The 19040-nt window shown below is 44.5% G+C and overlaps 1 protein-coding gene across 3 annotated transcripts in view; it reads left to right on the forward strand.

Annotated features, from left to right (window-relative positions):
• Positions 1-19040, forward strand: part of RNF168 (ring finger protein 168) — a 74523-nt gene that overhangs the window by 46381 nt on the left and 9102 nt on the right. For all 3 annotated transcript variants that reach the window (XR_013221967.1, XM_077291216.1, XM_077291215.1), the window contains one exon: positions 10249-10321. Coding sequence is in view for 2 of the 3 variants with exons in the window: in XM_077291216.1 (XP_077147331.1) it covers positions 10249-10321 (73 nt within the window). In the remaining variant the exon portion in view is untranslated. The remainder of the gene's footprint in view (positions 1-10248; positions 10322-19040) is intronic.

The following is a 19040-nucleotide window of genomic DNA, read 5'->3' on the forward strand; positions in this document are numbered from 1 at the left end:
AGTATTATGTGTGATCTATATGGCGGTATGTGAGAACACTGGCGGTATTATGTGTGATCTATATGGTGGTATTATGTGAGAACACTGGCAGTATTATGTGTGATCTATATGGCAGTATGTGAGAACACTGGCGGTATTATGTGTGATCTATATGGCGGTATGTGAGAACACTGGCAGTATTATGTGTGATCTATATGGTGGTATGTGAGAACACTGGCGGTATTATGTGTGATCTATATGGTGGTATTATGTGAGAACACTGGCAGTATTATGTGTGATCTATATGGCGGTATGTGAGAACACTGGCAGTATTATGTGTGATCTATATGGTGGTATGTGAGAACTGTATGATGGTATTGTGTGTGATCCATATGGCTGTATTATGTGTGCTCTATATGGTGGTATGTGAGAACTGTATGACAGTATTGTGTGTGATCTATTTGATGGTATTGTGTGTGATCTATTTGATGGTATTGTGTGTGATCTATATGGCGGTATTATGTGTGAGCTATATGGCAGTATTATGTGAGAACACTATGGCAGTATTATCTTCAGAAAGCGGACCCATTCTATGGTTGTTCTGGCTGAGCACCTGCTCGCGGGTCTGGGGTAATAGAGGGGCAGCATGACCTCCAGTTAGGTGCAGTCAGGGCTGGTCAGGCTGCTGAAGAGAGGGGTCTCGTTTTTATTGTTACTATATGGCTAAATTTCCTTCCCAGCATCACCCCGTACTTCGCCTGTCGTCTCACTTTCACACATCACCAGGACAGGATGGAGAAGACAGGATCTGAGGAGGGGAATGGGGTCTTTGCATGCAAAGTCTGGATCAGAACAGGCCATCAATCCGCAGAAATGTTTCCTGGATTTCTGTGGAGCAGACGGTCCATCCATGTGTATAAAAGACAGTGCTCTATGTACAATCCCTGGCTGCTCCGCACACCGAACAGGGGGCCCCCATAGACCAGCACACTGCTCTCCTGAAATACTCTGCGCTGCGGTCACCCTGCTCCCTCCACCACATATCTCCCAGAATCCTTGCTGCCTGCCATCCTCGGTGACTGTCTACTTGTCAGTGTAAGGCTGCTTTCACACTAGCGTCAGTACGGGCCCGTCGCAGTGCGTCGGGCCGACGTACCGACGCATGCTGTGAAAGAAATGCCCGACGTGGTAGCGGATGTAGTCTTACGACGCTTCCGCTGCCCCATTGTAAAGTCCGGGGAGGAGGGGGCGGAGTTTCGGCTGCGCATGCACGGTCGAAAATGGCGGACTCGACGCACAAAAAACCGTTACATGTAATTTTTTTTGTGGCGGTGGTCCGCCAAAACACGACTCAACCGTCGCACGGTGGTTGCGACGTGTGGCAATACGTCGCAATGCATCAGTAATGTTAGTCTATGGGGAAAAAACACATCCTGCAGACAACTTTGCAGGATGTGTTTTGCAGGATGTGTTTTATCTCCTGAACGACGCATTGCGACGTACAGCCAACAACGCTAGTGTGCAAGTAGCCTAAGGCTGCCGTCACACATTCAGTATTTGGTCAGTATTTTACCTCAGTATTTGTAAGCCAAGACCAGGAGTGGCTGATAAATGCAGAAGTGGAGCAGATGTGTCTGTTATACTTCTCCTCTAATTGTTCCACTCCTGGTTTTGGCTACAAATACTGAGGTAAAATACTGAGCAAATACTGATAGTGTGACGGCAGCCTTACTCTGCAGTCACCAACAAAATGGCTGCTCACTGTGTTCCTGAATATCATCCTCTTATCCCTTAGCAAACACCCAGAAGGGAAGGAGAGGAGACATCACACAGGTCAGCAGACTCCGCCCATAATTACTGCAGTGCAGTAATGTGAGCTTGTTGTACACGAGGTTTTTCTGAAATTTCAGCAGCTGCTCCCCCTAGTGTTTAAAAGTGGAAATTCCAAAACTTTTCAAAATATTTTTCATATTTTACTAAATTATAAACAAATGATAATAATTTTTAAGAAAATGTAAACATTAATTCTTTACATTTTTACAATTTCTGTAAAAAAAATTTTTTTGATGGCACCTTCCCTTTAAGTAAAAATGCCTTAAAACATTCTCTCTCTCATTATTCTGGCATTTGGCAAATATTACGGTAATAATTACTTTAATCCTACTTGACCTAAAATGGGAAAGGTTTATTCTGATTTCATGTCAGATCTTGAGGAAAAACATGCATATGTGAATTTTTATATAGTGTATGTAAACTTCCGGTTTTAACTGTATGTTCTGCGGCTGTAAGACTCGATGAAGGTCAGGAAAAGGAGCACAAAGTCCAGCTGAGAAGAAGTGGAACTCGCAGGTCACCTGGAAGAGTGCCTCACCATTAAATTACTGCAGAAGAATTAAAGAATTGTGCTGGTGAGAAGGGGGACCATAGTAGACAAATCCATTTAGAACTGGACTCGTGCAACCACCGTGAAAAGTGCAATTGGATAAAAAGGCAAAGACTGGACAGACCCTCACTGTTAGGCTGTGTGCACGCGTTGCAGATTTTTCGCGTTTTTTTCGCGTTTTTCCCCGATAAAAACGCTATAAAACCGCAAAAAATCTGCATGCATTATGCATCCCATCATTTTTAATGAATTCCACAATTTTTGTACACATGATGCGTTTTTTTCCGTGTAAAAAACGCAGCATGTTCATTAATTTTGCAGATTATTTGCGGATTTCCCACTATATAATGCATTGGGAAATGTCCGGAAAAATCCGCAAAAAAACCGCGGTAAAAACACACAAAAAAACGCATGCAGATTTCTTGCGGATTTCTTGCAGAAAATCTCAGGATTTTCTCAGGAATTTTCTGCAAGAAATCCTGAACGTGTGCACATAGCCTAAATGTCGCTTATATCTAATGCACTAATGGGAGAGAATTACTTTGCATATTTTAAGACACCGAATGTTCTGCTTTGTATGTAACAGATGTTGCAGCTTTCACATACACCATACGATGGCAATAGAGCACTCTGTACAGATACGATCACTCCAGAACTTTTCCTATATAGATGTGGTCTCCACCCTTGATATGCTGATATAATGGACCACTAGATGGTGGCCCAATTCTAATTCAAGTATTCTAGAAAATGTATGTATGTACGTACGTCGCGCTGTGAGTGGGGGTTAAATTCCACTCCAATATCGCTGATTGGTCGCGCCGGCTGGCCTATCAGCGAAGCGTGGTTCAAATCTGGCACCAATTCGCGGCCGGACTGCGCCTGACGCTGATTGTTCGCGGCCGGCCGTGCACGACCAATGACCGAAGCGATGTTTAAATACTGCGCCAATATCACTGATTGGTCGCGGCCGGCCGTGAGCTACCAATCACTGAAGCGGTGTTTAAATCCTGCGGCAATATCACTGATTGGTCGCGACCGGCCGGGACCAATAAGCGAAGCGTGGTTTAAATCCCGCATCAATTCGTGGCTGGTCTGCGTCTGTCACTGATTGGTCACAGGATGTCGGGGGTTCGGGGCGCTGGATGTGGGGGGTTCGGGGTGCAGGATATAGTACAGCCATGTAATATATAGCACAGCCACGTAGTATATAGCACAGCCACGTATGTAGTATATAGCACAGCCACGTATGTAGTATATAGCACAGCCACGTAGTATATAGCACAGCCCACGTAGTATATAGCACAGCCCACGTAGTATATAGCACAGCCCACGTAGTATATAGCACAGCCCACGTAGTATATAGCACAGCCCACGTAGTATATAGCACAGCCCACGTAGTATATAGCACAGCCCACGTAGTATATAGCACAGCCCACGTAGTATATAGCACAGCCCACGTAGTATATAGCACAGCCACGTAGTATATAGCACAGCCTACGTAGTATATAGCACAGCCCACGCTTTATATAGCACAGCCACGTAGTATGTAACGCAGCCCACGCAGTATGTAACGCAGCCCACGCAGTATGTAACGCAGCCCACGCAGTATGTAACGCAGCCCACGCAGTATAACAAAGCACTTAGTGAGTGGGCACCACATGCATATAGAATAAATACTAGGGGATCACCACTTGCATACCAAGTATAGTAGAATCAAAAGAAGCAAGTGTATGCAAACAAATTGGGATCACCACAACAAATGAGAATTCATACAAAATACAGCTTTATTCAAGAAACACCACACAAAGACATAAAAACATGTAAAAAAAAACCCCTAAAAGTATGACCTGGGGTAACGGGTCCATATAGATCATCAGTAAATATTATAACACAGCAAATAGCCATTGTACAGCCGATATATACATAGAACACAGAACCAAAATATGCAACACATGGGCGTTAAATGGTGCGATGTAATAACACAAATGAAATAATACACCCTTACTGTTCTATGTCCCACAACATGAAATCTAAGGATAGAAAAACGTGAAGTACACTTAGGGGCATAATGAGCACCATGTGGCTGCCTAGACCCTAATATTCAGGTCCCATATTAACTCACCCTACCTAACACATAGGCGGTAATAGGGCTCCTAGCAGCGTTGGTTCAGTGGATATCTGGCAGGCTGTAACGTAGTTGTGACCCACGCGTATCGACGCCTGTAGTGTCTTCCTCAAGGTCAGTATAACAAGTGCGGTACATTTCTTAACGTAAATAGCTAAATGATTTCTTTTTACACCTACCAGGTGTGAGCAGCAGTATAGGCAGTAGCGCTTCATTCCCGGCGTCCCCCAAGATCTACTGCGCAGATGCTAAGCGTTCCTTGTCACTGCACGGTGAACGTAGCCGGCGCATGCGCATTACAAGATGGTGAATCACCCATCTCCATGTAAACAAAACCCCGGCTCCAGGCAACAGTGTGAATAGCTGTAAGAGTGGTAGTGTGGGTACAGCCACGAAGAGCGGCGTCGCACAATCACACTGCGCATTTAAGTTAGGGATACTGCATGCATATATCATTTATCACCAGGAAAAATGTGCATATACACAACCTAACCCAATATCCTGGTCGTGCAGGGGTACGTTAGCCCCAGAACAGGCGCAAATTAACTTCGGCTGTCGGAGACATACATAAAACACAGGGTACAAAAGATACGGTATATTTATCCATGACTTTGACATAAGACAGTACACTCACATTAAAGTCTTCATCCCTATATTCACTAATCCAAGTGGTGGCGCCGAACAATGGAACACCTGTGTATACACAGCACAACTGCCTCACGGTCCGTTTGGGGGGCTAAAAATCATTTTTGTGGGAAGAAAAGGATTTTTTATTTTCACGGCTCTGCGTTATAAACTGTAGTGAAACACTTGGGGGTTCAAAGCTCTCAAAACACATCTAGATAAGTTCCTCGGGAGGTGTAGTTTCCAATATTGGGTCACTTGTGGGTGGGTTGTACTGTTTGGGTACATCAATGTGACGCCTGCAGACCAATCCATCTTAAGTCTGCATTCCAATTGGCGCTCCTTCCCTTCCGAGCTCTGCCATGCGCCCAAACAGTGGTTCCCCCCCACATATGGGGTATCAGCGTACTCAGGACAAATTGGACAACTACTTTTGGGGTCCAATTTATCCTGTTACCCTTGTAGAAATAAAAAACTGGGGGCTAAAAAATCATTTTTCTGAAAAAAAAAAAAAAAAGAATTTTTATTTTCACGGCTCTGCGTTATAAACTGTAGTGAAACACTTGGGGGTTCAAAGCTCTCAAAACACATCTAGATAAGTTCCTTGGAAGGTCTAGTTTCCAATATGGTGTCATTTGTGGGGGGTTTTAATGTTTAGGCACATCAGGGGCTCTCCAAACGCGACATGGTGTCCCATCTCAATTCCAGTCAATTTTGCATTGAAAAGTCAAATGGCGCTCCTTCCCTTCTGAGCTCTGCTATGCGCCCAAACAGTGGTTTACCCCCACATACCCCCCACATATGGGGTATCGTTGTACTCAGGACAAATTGTACAACATCTTTTGGGGTCCATTTTCTCCTGTTACCCTTGGTAAAATAAAACAAATTGAAGCTGAAATAAATTTTGTGTGAAAAAAAGTTAAATTTTTATTTAAACATTCCAAAAATTCCTGTAAAACACCTGAAGGGTTAATAAACTTCTTGAATGTGGTTTTGAGCACCTTGAGGGGTGCAGTTTTTAGAATGGTGTCACACTTGGGTATTTTCTATCATATAGACCCCTCAAAATGACTTCAAATGAGATGTGGTCCCTAAAAAAAAATGGTGTTGTAAAAATGAGAAATTGCTGGTCAACTTTTAACCCTTATAACTCCTTAACAAAAAAAAAATTTGGTTCCAAAATTGTGCTGATGTAAATTAGACATGTGGGAAATGTTACTTATTAAGTTTTTTGCGTGACGTGTGATTTAAGGGCATAAAAATTCAAATTTGGAAAATTGTGAAATTTTCAAAATTTTTGCCAAATTTCCGTTTTTTTCACAAATAAACACAAGTTATATCGAATAAATTTTACCACTAACATGAAGTACAATATCTCACGAGAAAACAATGTCAGAATCGCCAAGATCCGTTGAAGCGTTCCAGAGTTATAACCTCATAAAGGGACAGTGGTCAGAATTGTAAAAATTGGCCCGGTCATTAACGTGCAAACCACCCTCGGGGCTTAAGGGGTTAATGAAATGCGAGCAGGGTGGATTGATTTAAATCACGCCGATTTAAATCATGATTTAAATCACGATTTAAATCAAAAGATTTTTTCTATTTAAATCGGATCGATTTAAATCATGATTTTAATCATGATTTAAATCACTGATTTAAATCAAAAGGTTTTTTTTAATATAAATCACGATTAAAATGAGAAGTGAGAGCAGTGCGCATGTGCGCCCATAGTTACACGGACGAAACTAGGGGCAACGATCTAACGCCAGGGTGAGGGGGGGACCCCAAAGTAAGTAAAAATCTTTTTTGTTTTACTATATGGCAATAGGTAGGTGTTTAAAAGCAGCATGTCTTAATTGTATAAACTATTAATAGCCTCCACATTTTGTTCATACTGCCCCTTTAATTCCACACTTCTAGCTTGGTTTCACTTTTGGTTTAGTTTCTTTTTCCATTCAGTTGACATGCCCAAACTTGTTGGATAGTCAGCAGTACTTGGCTGTAGTAACAATCAAACTTCATAAGTGATCTGTGTGAGCCATGGCAGGTCGTAAGAGAGACCCTATTTGGGTTCATTTTGTTGAGATGCCAGCAGCAGATCTTGGAAAGAAAGGTGCAAGAGCAAAGTGCAAATACTGTCAAAAGGATATCCAAGGACTTGTTTGCCGTTTGAAATCACATTATGAAAACTGCAACCAGAAGGGAAATGAAGATGTTGATAGTGAAGTGTTTCTTTGGTCATCTTCATCACCGCACTTCTCATGATGTTGCCTCATTCACGCCACCAGGCCTTGCATCTCTTTGTTGCATCGTTTGCATTTTGCACGCATGCCTGCCTTACCGATAGGCGAAGGAGCTTCATTAAAATATTCCCAAACTGGGTCTCTTTTACGGCCTGCTGCCATTATAAGGAAAGAATGTAATAAACCTCAGATCGTACACACAAACAGATCCAGACTTGTCTGTCTGTGGCTATGCTGCAGTATTGTGCTCAAAGTTTCACTTTCATTTTTTTGTCTGCTTGCCCTTCCTCCTCAAAACACTTAGATTCACATTCTTCTTGTGTTGTGCAGATCTATTCCACTCCAAACAATCAGAAACATATTGTCTAACTTCTTGGACTTGGCACTGAAGGGGTTGATTCTGTATTCATAGGTTTGTAGAACAATAGGATTAAGGTCTTTTTCTCAACTCTGTTCATGTTGTAACATTTTTGCCATGAAGAAGAGGCTGGGACCTCTGCGGAGTCAAATTCAGTTTTGAGAACTGCGTAAGTAAAGCGAGCGTCTGTGATAATATAGGAGAGAAACTGCCCACTAATCCTACAGAAACCTCTGGAAGAGCATGGCATTGTGAATGTTACACATATACAGCCTTTATTCTACTGAGTTAAACATCTCAGCTTTATCTCATGATGGAAGAACCTTTGGATGGTAAAATATTTTCCTCAAAAAGCAGTTTATTGAAAAAAATCCGATTTAAATCAAAAAAATCCGATTTTTTTGATTTTTTTTAAAAAAACATTGATTTTTATCCACCCTGAATGCGAGTGGAGGTTATATATATATGGCTGAACAGAGAGGGCTTAATGCCAAGAAACAAGCAACTGTTCTATGGCATTCAGTACCTCAGGCACTTGTAATGTGGAGAGGGTGGGCGGTTTGTGTGTAAAGGTGTTAGGTGATAGATTTAGACCAGGGGTGAGGAATCTTTTTTTCTGCTTAGGGCCATTTGGATAGTTATACCATCCTTCGGGGGCCGTACAAACTCCGTCCACAAAGTTCATCCTGGCTCTGGCACTGGTTTCAGGACGTAATCTTTAATTGCATGCCCTTCAGTGTTCAGTAGTGAACACTGCACTGCGTGTGTGTGTGTGCGCTAACAGAGCAAGAAGAAATTAATGAGTTGGTTGTAATCAAAATACACCTCCCTGCCCAAGAATGCGGTCCCTGAGAATCTGCCCAGGGGCCTGCTAAAAGGTTATGATTTAGAGCATAAAATGGGGACCGAGAAGAGAAAAAGGATTGAAAAGGATCCCAATTTCCCACACTGCCATCTGATTAATGGGAGACTGCACTGGCCAGTGAAGGAGCAGATATGGGGAGTGATGCTTGCTGGTATCGGGTCTTGCCCACCAAAGGAGAAATGAGGATGAGGTGGACTCCAGGTGAGGCCGCGGTTCCCATCTAGACACTCGCGGACCACAGCCCAACTTCTGAATCTCTAGAATCTCACACCAGATGACTGTAGTTGCCTTTTGGGCCCCCCAGACCCAGATTAGCCCTATAGGTAGCAGATGTCATTGTTTTTTTTCTATATAGTTGCAGTTGGAGCTTTCACAGACGTTTCTGCTCCCGATGGCTGCTGGATACTGTCCCTTCTCCTGACATGTTTTTTTAAATTTCTTGTATTCTCCAAGAAATATCAATTCAAATCAATCTTCTCATCTTATAACTATGTGTAATACCACATCTGTTGTTCCTGAATAATTCTGAATACGTTGACGGCAGGGCTTTACCATTTACTTAGTCAGAGGTTGGACCTTATACTATCTGGCTGTCGGCACTGATTGAACAATGGCAGACTGTATGGACACCCCCCAACATGGTTGTCAATGTATTCACACATTTCTAATAAGAATAACTGAAGAAGGTGCAACCTGAATCGAGGCAAAAAGTACTCCAGTATTAGCATGTTATGAAGAATACCGGTAGTTACTAAAACTAACAAGTCAGGACAGGTCCTCATTAACCAATTAAGGACTCAGACTATTTGACCTTTAGGATGCTGCAGTTTAATTTTATTTTATTTTTACGTATCCACTTTCTTAAATCTTTATCTGCTTTTGTTTTTTTTGGAGGGTGTGTAGTTCTTCATATTGTGGTACACACATCACTATTTTGCTTTTATTCATGTTTAAGTGCAGTTCATAGGGCAGAAAACCATTCAGACATGATTGGGGGATTTTACTTTGCAGGATAAATAATATTTTACGTTATATAAGTAGTGAATGGTTCTGGACTTTACTGAACCCATTGCTCCGTGCGCACATGATTCTGTCCAATTGCATTTTTGCCGTAATCCTCCAAAAATGTCCTAACAATGTTGTGATTTTACATGTTTGAAAAAAAGCACATCAAAATAAAAAATACGCCTTGTGAACACAGCCTTAAACTCGGATCCTTCAGCGGGGTTTATTTGTTAAATTCGGTTGGGAGACACAGTGGCCTTTGCTGGGACACTGGCTGCCATAGCATCCCATCAGCACCGCTTAGATGCGGTGGTGGCTAATGATCATGGCATCTAAGGGGTTAATACAGCTGGGATTAGTTTCTCTGATCCAATGTATCACAGAGGGGTGTCTGCTTTTACACCATTCACATGCCAAATTAGTATGTCTGTTTGCAGCCATTTTTGTTTTGACCAAAATTAAGTCATGAATGAGACAGGATTTTCTGCTGTATTGATTTTTGGAACAAAACTGTTAAAAATGAAAGGAAGAGATTTCCTATAAAGGAATCACATTAGGCCTATGAATATCCAGAAAGTGTTGCTTTATTTAGGGCAGTGCATCTACTTTGCTTGCATTTTACAGTGACCTGTCTAACTCTGCTTACAACGCCTCTATTTTGTACAGGTTTCTGTCCCCAAAAGCAAATAGAAGCATCCACATTACAAGTTCTGCTCAAATCAGGAATGAACAATTAAAGGTAAATGCTTTATCACTGATGGGATACAATCCAGGATAGACAATATGTAAGGGTATGTGCCCAAGATTAGGAAATAACCGCTCTGGACTCAGGTATTTTTGTTGTGTCCAAAACGCTGCGTTCAGTCATGCAGTCAGATCCACCGGTGTTCATTGAACAATGCAGATTTACCCCATCCAATACATATCTGTTGTGGACATGGACATGTTGGGGCTCGTAAACCTGCACCACGGGTGAGTTTACGCAGCGTCAAATAGAAGCACCGTGGCATGGGATTTCTATCAGTCCCATCCACTGGGCTTGTATCGTAGTACACAGCGTTTTGGGCACGTACCCTAATAGAATGGATGCTGCTGGGGGGATTTATGACAATAAAGGGACTAAAAAATGCTGGATTGTCAAATTGTCAGGCTGGTTCTATTTGATATCAGAGGAATCAAATAATGAGGAAAAGCATCCAGCAGCCCAAATAAAGCCATCAGAAAGTCTGTTTGAAATTATATATCGGAACGTGTGTGTCGTAAGTCCTTGTTGGAGCCTTACATAATGGGAGAAGTCACCAGGACTGTAATCCTGACTGGGGTGCAACTGGTGATGAACAATATTTACACCAGACCATTAGCACAATGTCGAAATGATCTTGGTAAACAACTGTCAGCCGTATACTTCTGTTCCTTATATTCCCAATACTGATGAGCAAAATGCATTCACACCTGTAGCAACATGTAAGCTACGTAGAAGCCTTCTCTAACAGTAGCGTTTCGACACATAATGGACCCATAACCATATTTATTGTTCACAGGAGTTATTTTAGTTTTTTACAATGAATTGACAATACTCAGCATCCCAGCGATCTGCTGTTTGGAGGCGTCACGCTGCAGTGTCCCCGTCACTTTTTACAAGACATGGCGGTGTGCGTTTAATAATGTTCATGGTGTTACTAGCAAGTGTATAGCACTGTGACTGGTAAAGGGCGAAACTGATGCTGTGCTTCCCCTCAAGCAGCACACAACCTGGAGTCAGTCACTTACCCACTTCTTTTGATCAATGGTACTCCTTTAGTCAAGAAGAAACAAGGAGATTGTTGTGCATCAATCCTGACAGAACTCCCAGTGGACATTGTGCAGATTAGGGGTCAGTCCTTCAATCCTAAAACATACAGTTAAGTCCATATATATTTGGACAGAGACAACATTTTTATAATTTTGGTTATAGACATTACCACAATGAATTTTAAACAAAACAATTCAGATGCAGTTGAAGTTCAGACTTTCAGCTTTCATTTGAGGGTATCCACATTAAAATTGGTTGAAGGGTTTAGGAGTTTCAGCTCCTTAACATGTGCCACCCTGTTTTTGAAGGGACCAAAAGTAATTGGACAATTGACTCCAAGGCTATTTCATGGACAGGTGTGGGCAATCCCTTCGTTATGTCATTCTCAATTAAGCAGATAAAAGGCCTGGAGTTGATTTGAGGTGTGGTGCTTGCATTTGGAAGGTTTTGCTGTGAAGTGCGGTCAAAGGAGCTCTCCATGCAGGTGAAACAAGCCATCCTTAAGCTGCGAAAACAGAAAAAACCCATCCGAGAAATTGCTACAATATTAGGAGTGGCAAAATCTACAGTTTGGTACATCCTGAGAAAGAAAGAAAGCACTGGTGAACTCATCAATGCAAAAACACCTGGGCGCCCACGGAAGACAACAGTGGTGGAAGATCGCAGAATAATCTCCAAGGTGAAGAGAAACCCCTTCACAACAGCCAACCAAGTGAACAACACTCTCCAGGAGGTCGGCGTATCAATATCCAAATCTACCATAAAGGGAAGACTGCGTGAAAGTAAATACAGAGGGTTCACTGCACGGTGCAAGCCACTCATAAGCATCAAGAATAAGAAGACTGGACTTTGCTTTAAAAAAACATCTAAAAAAGCCAGCACAGTTCTGGAAGAACATTCTTTGGACAGATGAAACCAAGATCAACCTCTACCAGAATGATGGAAAGAGAAAAGTATGGCTAAGGCTTGGTACAGCTCATGATCCAAAGCATACCACATCATCTGTAAAACACGGCGGAGGCAGTGTGATGGCTTGGGCATGCATGGCTGCCAGTGGCACTGGGTCACTAGTATTTATGGATGATGTGACACAGGATTGAAGCAGCCGAATGAATTCTGAGGTATTCAGAGCCATACTGTGTGCTCAGATCCAGCCAAATGCAGCCAAACTGATTGGTCGTCGTTTCATACTACAGATGGACATTGACCCAAAACATAAAGCCAAAGCAACCCAGGAGTTTATTAAAGCAAAGAAGTGGAATATTCTTGAATGGCCAAGTCAGTCACCTGATCTCAACCCAATTGAGCATGCATTTCACTTGTTAAAGACTAAACTTCAGACAGAAAGGCCCACAAACAAACAGCAACTGAAAACCACCACAGTGAAGGCCAGGCAGAGCATCAAAAAGGAGGAAACACAGCGTCTGGTGATGTCCATGAGTTCAAGACTTCAGGCAGTCATTGCCAACAAAGAAGTTTCAACCAAGTACTAAAAAATGAACATTTTATTTAAAATTATTGAATCTGTCCAATTACTTTTGGTCCCTTTTAAAAATAGGGTGGCACATGTTAAGGAGCTGAAACTCCTAAACCCTTCATCCAATTTTAATGTGGATACCCTCAAATGAAAGCTGAAAGTCTGAACTTCAACTGCATCTGAATTGTTTTGTTTTAAATTCATTGTGGTAATGTCTATAACCAAAATTAGAAATATGTTGTCTGTCCAAATATATATGGACTTAACTGTAGGCGAGTGAAATTGTACATACAGTTGTGCTCAAAAATGTACATTCCCCGGCAGAATTTTTGCGTTCTTGGCCTTTTTTCAGAGAATATGAATGATAACACCAAAACTTTCACTCCACTCATGGTTAGTGGTTGGGTGAAGCCATTTTTCTCTATCGCCTCATTGGGGGACACAGGAACCATGGGTGTATGCTGCTTCCACTAGGAGGCTGACACTATGCACAAAAAAGTTAGCTCCTCCTCTGCAGTGTACACCCCACCTCTACGGAACCTGCAGATCAGGCGGTTTCGTTTAGACGGTTCGATCAGCTTCCGACCAGAGAAAGAGAGAATCCGACCAGACGCTTTCAAAGAGGAAAGCGCCTTGGCGTCTTATATTCTTTTTCTCCGGATCTCATCGCCAACTGTACTTCTCCCTCTGTGGATACGCCAGTTTCTAGTCTTTCCACCAACACAATCCTCCCGCTGTCTGGCGGAGCATTTCTCTGAAAGATTCCAACGATAGAATCGTAGAATCCTTTGCGAAGTCGGCCTTCGAAGCGGCTGCGTCTACGCTATGCCCGGCTTTTGCTTCCACTTGGGTTTTGAAGTCTATATCCAAATGGGCCAAACAACTCCGTCGGGGCATTCTAGCCGGAGCTCCACCAGAACAGCTGGTGGAACTTGCCACCCAAATTTCTCACGCTGGGGAATATTTGGTCTCTGCTTCCCTGGACGCCGCGTCTTGTGCCACTCAGGCGTCTAGTAATGTTGCCATCCGTCGTACCGTTTGGCACAAGGCCTGGCAGGTGGATTTGTCATCAGAAAAGTCCCTTACCAGTCTGCCTTTTCAGGGATCTCGTCTCTTCGGTTCCAAGCTGGACCAAATTATTAAGGACACTACCGGGGGCACAAGCTCCCTTCTTCCCCAGTCCAAACCTCGCCGGCCTCTTAGGCGGCAGTTTCGGTCCTTTCGGCATTTTCGTCGTTTCGCGGCGTCATACTCCTTTTCCCAGCGGCAGCAGAGGCCACAGGCACGTCAAGAGAAGAAAACGGTATTCTTTAGACCCACTCCTTCCTGGCGAACCCGCTACTCCCAAGGTAGATCTTCCAGATCTAGGACTGGAAGATCCACCTCGGCATGACTCACGGCAAGACCCCAGCGCTCCTCCCAAGCTGGGCTGCCGTCTCCTCTTCTTCAGGGACGTCTGGATTACCTCAGTGGAGGACGCATGGGTCAGGGATGTTGTATCCTCAGGATACAAAATAGAGTTGATTTCACGGCCCCGGGATCGTTTCTTCGAATCCCGCCCTCCAAGAGACCCCGCTCTAGTTCCGGGTTTCTTTGCAGCTATCGCTTCCCTCCTCAAATCCGGGGTAGTCGTTCCAGAGAGAGAACGGTTCACAGGTTTCTATTCAAACGTGTTTGTGGTACCGAAAAGGTGCGGCAAGGTTCGGCCCATTCTGGATCTCAAATTGCTGAACAAGAGGGTTCGTCTGGGACACTTCAGGATGGAATCCCTTCGATCGGTAATCGCTTCCATTGAGGCTCAGGAATTTCTGTGCCTCATAGATATCCAGGACTCCTACCTCAATGTCCCTATATTTCCGAGACCTCACAGATTTCTTAGTTTTGCAGTACATCAGAAGCTTTTCTAGTTGCCCTGCTGTTCGGTCTCACAACCGCTCCCAGGGTTTTCACAAAGATCATGGCAGCACTGATAGCCATCTTGAGGATCAGAGGCCTGGTGCTCTTTCCGTACCTCAGCGACATACTCATCAAGGCCCTGTCCTTTTCTCAGGCTCACGAAAGTCTGTCCATCGTCCTCGACACTATCCCATTTCGGGTGGCTTGTCAACCGGAAGAAGTCCTGCCTTGTTCCCTCTCAGCGCCTCGTATTTCTGGGCATGCTCTTCGACACCAGTCAGTCCAGAGTCTTCCTTCCCGAAGAGAAGAGAACCATTCTTCGTCGGGAAGTTCACTTGCTCCAAGGTCCCCGGCTTCCCTCCTTCCGATCGGCCATGAAGGTTCTGGGGAGGATGGTTGCAACGTTGGAAGCGATTCCCTTCGTCCAATTTCACTCATGACCTCTTCAGCAGACTATTCTCTCACAGTGGGACAGGTCTGTCCTTTCCCTGGATCACCCGATTCGGCTTTCGCCCCGGGTCAAACAGTCCCTCAACTGGTGGATGACGTCACCTCTCTCAGGGCAGGTCCTTCCTTCCAGTTCACTGGCAGGTGGTGACGACGAATGCCAGCCTTCTCGGCTGGGGTGCGTTGTTTCGTCACCTGACGGTTCAGGGTCGTTGGTCGGCGCAGGAGTCATCCCTGCCGATCAATGTCCTTTAGATGCGGGCCATCTTTCTGTCCCTTCTTCACTGGGAAAGGATTCTCAGGGGCCTGCCAATTCGAATCCAGACAGACAATGTCACAACCGTGGCATATGTCAACCACCAAGGGGGGACTCTGAGTTCTCTGGCCTTGGCCGAGGTATCCAAGATCCTCCTTTTGGGCAGAGGCAACGGTTCGGGTGATATCCGCGGTGCATATCCCCGGCGTGGACAATTGGGCCTCCAATTTCCTCAGCCGCGAGGGCCTCGCGGCAGGGGAATGGTCCTTGTATCAGGAGGTCTTCCGTCAGATTTGTCTTCGATGGGGGACTCCGGATGTGGACCTCACGGCGTCCCGAATCTACAGGAAGGTCTCTCGGTTCGTCTCCTGATCTCGTCTTCGATCTCCTGGGCCAATCGCCCCGGATTGGCCCAGGAGATCTTCGTTTGTGGAGATCGTCAACCTACTCGCGGACGCTCCCTGGCGGCTTCCAGACAGACCCGACCTGCTGTCTCAGGGTCCGATCTGCCATCCGAATTCTCGTGGCTATTTAGATCGCAGTTGTAAGAGTGTCCGGGCTTTCAGATTGGGTTATTCACACTATGATCCAGGCTAGGAAGCCTTCGTCTTCCAGGATCTACTATCGAACCTGGAAGGCTTGTTTCCGTTGGTGCGAGTCCAACCACGTTTCACCCATGTCTTTTTCCCTTCCTTCTATTTTGGCCTTCCCCCAGGCAGGACTGGATGCATGTCTTGCCCTTACTTCCCTAAAGGGTCAAGTTTCAGTGCTTTCCATCCTCTTCCAGAAGACGTTATCATCCCAACCACAGGTCAAGACCTTCCTTCAGGGAGTAGCACATGCTGCTCCTCCGTATAGGGCTCCTGTGGATTCTAGGGATCTCAATCTTGTTCTCGAGGTCCGGAGGGGTTCCCCCTTTGAGCCTCTGAGAGGTTTCCCTGTCATTTCTTTCTTGGAAGGTGGACTTTCTTGTGGCCATCACCTCTATCCAACGTGTTTCAGAGTTGGCAGCCCTGTCTTGTCGACCTCCTTTCCTGGTTATCCACCAGGACAAGGTGGTCCTGTGGCCTCCATCTTCCTTTCTTCCGAAGGTGGTTTCCAACTTCCACCTCAACGAGGACATAGTTCTACCTTCCTTTTGTCTGGCTCCGACTCATCCCCTGGAGCGTTCTTTGAACAAGCTAGACCTCGTCAGGGCGGTGAGGGTCTACCTCGCTAGAACGACCTCTTTTCGGAAGACGGAATCGCTTTTCGTCACTCCTGATGGCACGCGTAGAGGCCTGCCGGCTTCCAAGGCGACTATTGCTCGCTGGAGCAGAACAGCTCCCCCCCCCCCCCCCCCCCCCGCGCCGGGGTTAAGGCTCACTCTACCCGGGCTGTCGGCGTCTCCTGGGCGGTGCACCACAGGGCTTCCGCCCTACAGCTTTGCAAAGCGGCAACTTGGTCTTCCATCCACACGTTCGCCAGATTTTACAAGGTCCATACCTACGCTTCGGCGGACACCAGCCTAGACAGAAGGATCTTGCAGGCGGCAGTGGTGAGTCCTCTGACCTGATGGAAGTCTGTTTTTCCCTCCCCAGGGACTGCTTTGGGACGTCCCATGGTTCCTGTGTCCCCCAATGGGGCGAGAGAAAACAGGATTTTTGGTTGCTTACCGTAAAATCTGTTTCTCGGAGCCTACATTGGGGAACACAGCACCCTCCCATGATTGTTCAGTTTTTTGTTATTCTGTGTTCTATGAATGTTTTTCATGCTTACAGTTTTGATATCTGTGGTTATGTTCTCAACCTTATCGTTTCTCCCACTGCTTTCTCACTGCGTTTCAGAATGCCAATCGGTGCGGAGTACACTGCAGAGGAGGAGCTAACTTTTTTTGTGCATAGTGTCAGCCTCCTAGTGGCTGCAGCATACACCCATGGTTCCTGTGTCCCCCAATGAAGGCTCCGAGAAACAGATTTTACGGTAGGCAACCAAAAATCCTGTTATTGTCAAACTACTGTTTTTTCTCTTTTTAAACCATAATACAATCCAAAACATCCACATAACCCTGGTGATTTTGGCCTGATAACATGCACAGAAGTTGACACAAATGGGTTTGAATGGCTACTAAAGGTAACATTGTTACCTGTGACCTGTTTGCTTAGGGTAATCAGTGCATGTGCATAAAAGCTGAGCGAGTTTCTGGGATGCTGACACTCTTGCATCTTTCATCCAGCCATTGACTTTTCTGGATTGTGAGTCATAGGGAAAACAATAGAATTGTTAACGGATCTACGGGAAAACGTAGTTCAACTGTATAAAACAGGAAAGAGATACAAAAAGCATGCAAAGAGTTGATAATGCCAGTCAGCAGCGTTCAAACTGTGATTAACAAAAGGAAAATCAGGGGCTCTGTAAAAACAAAACCATGGTCAGGTAGACCAACAAAAATGTCGTCCACAACTGCCAGGAAAATTGTTCGGGATGTAAAGAATAACCCACAAATAACAGCTGAAATACAGGACTCTCTGAAAACTAGCGGTGTGGCTGTTTCAAGATGCACAATAAGGAGGCACTTGAAGAAAAATGGGCTACATGGTTGAGTCACCAGAAGAAAGCCTTTACTGCGCAAATGCCACAAAGTATCTCGCCTACAATACGAAAAACAGCACAGAGACAAACCTCAAAACTTCTGGTAATTTGGAGTGATAAGACCAAAATTTAACTTTTTGGCCACAACCATAAACGTTACGTTTGGAGAGAGGTCAACAAGGCGTATGATGAAATTAACACCATTCCTACTGTAAAGCATGGAGGTGGATCACTGATGTTTTGGGGCTGTGCGCTAGAAAAGGCACAGGAAAATTTTTCAAAGTTGAAAGAAAGATGAATGCAGCACATTATCAGCCAATACTGGAGGCAAATTTGCATTCATCAGCCCGGAAGCTGTGCATGGGATGTACTTGGACGTTCTAACATGACAACGATCCAAAACACAAGGCCAAGTCGACCTGTGATTGGCTACAGCAGAACAAAGTGAAGGTTCTGGAGTGGCCATCTCAGTCTCCTGACCTCAATATCATTGAGCCACTCTGGGGAGATCTCAAGTGTGCAGTTCATGCTAGACAGCCCAGGAATTTACAGGAACTGGAGGCTTTTTGCCAAGAAGAGTGGACAGCTTTACCATTTGAGAAAATAAACAACCTTATCCACAACTACCACAAAAGACTTCAAGCTCTCATTCATGTTAGAGGGTCAATACACGATATTAAGAAATGGGGTATGTGAACTTTTGATCAGGGTCATTTGGATGTTTTGGGTTGTCAATTATGATTTAAAAAGAGAAAAGACAGTAGTTTGACAATAAATGACTTCACCCAACCACTAACCATGAGTGGAGAGTTCTGGCATTATTTATATTCTCTGAAAAAAGGCCAAGAAAGCAAAAATTCTGCCGGTGTATGTACACTTCTGAGCACAACTGTAACTAATGGTGTACAACATTGGTTTGGATGAAATGAAGTCTCTCAAACTAATACAAATGAGAGAGAATGCGAATAGGGTCCTTGTTTTCTGAATAATCGGTCTAGTAGAGTTGGTGAGCCTTCCTT

This window comes from Ranitomeya variabilis, chromosome 2 (assembly GCF_051348905.1).
Source record: "Ranitomeya variabilis isolate aRanVar5 chromosome 2, aRanVar5.hap1, whole genome shotgun sequence".
Taxonomy (NCBI): Eukaryota; Metazoa; Chordata; class Amphibia; order Anura; family Dendrobatidae; genus Ranitomeya; species Ranitomeya variabilis.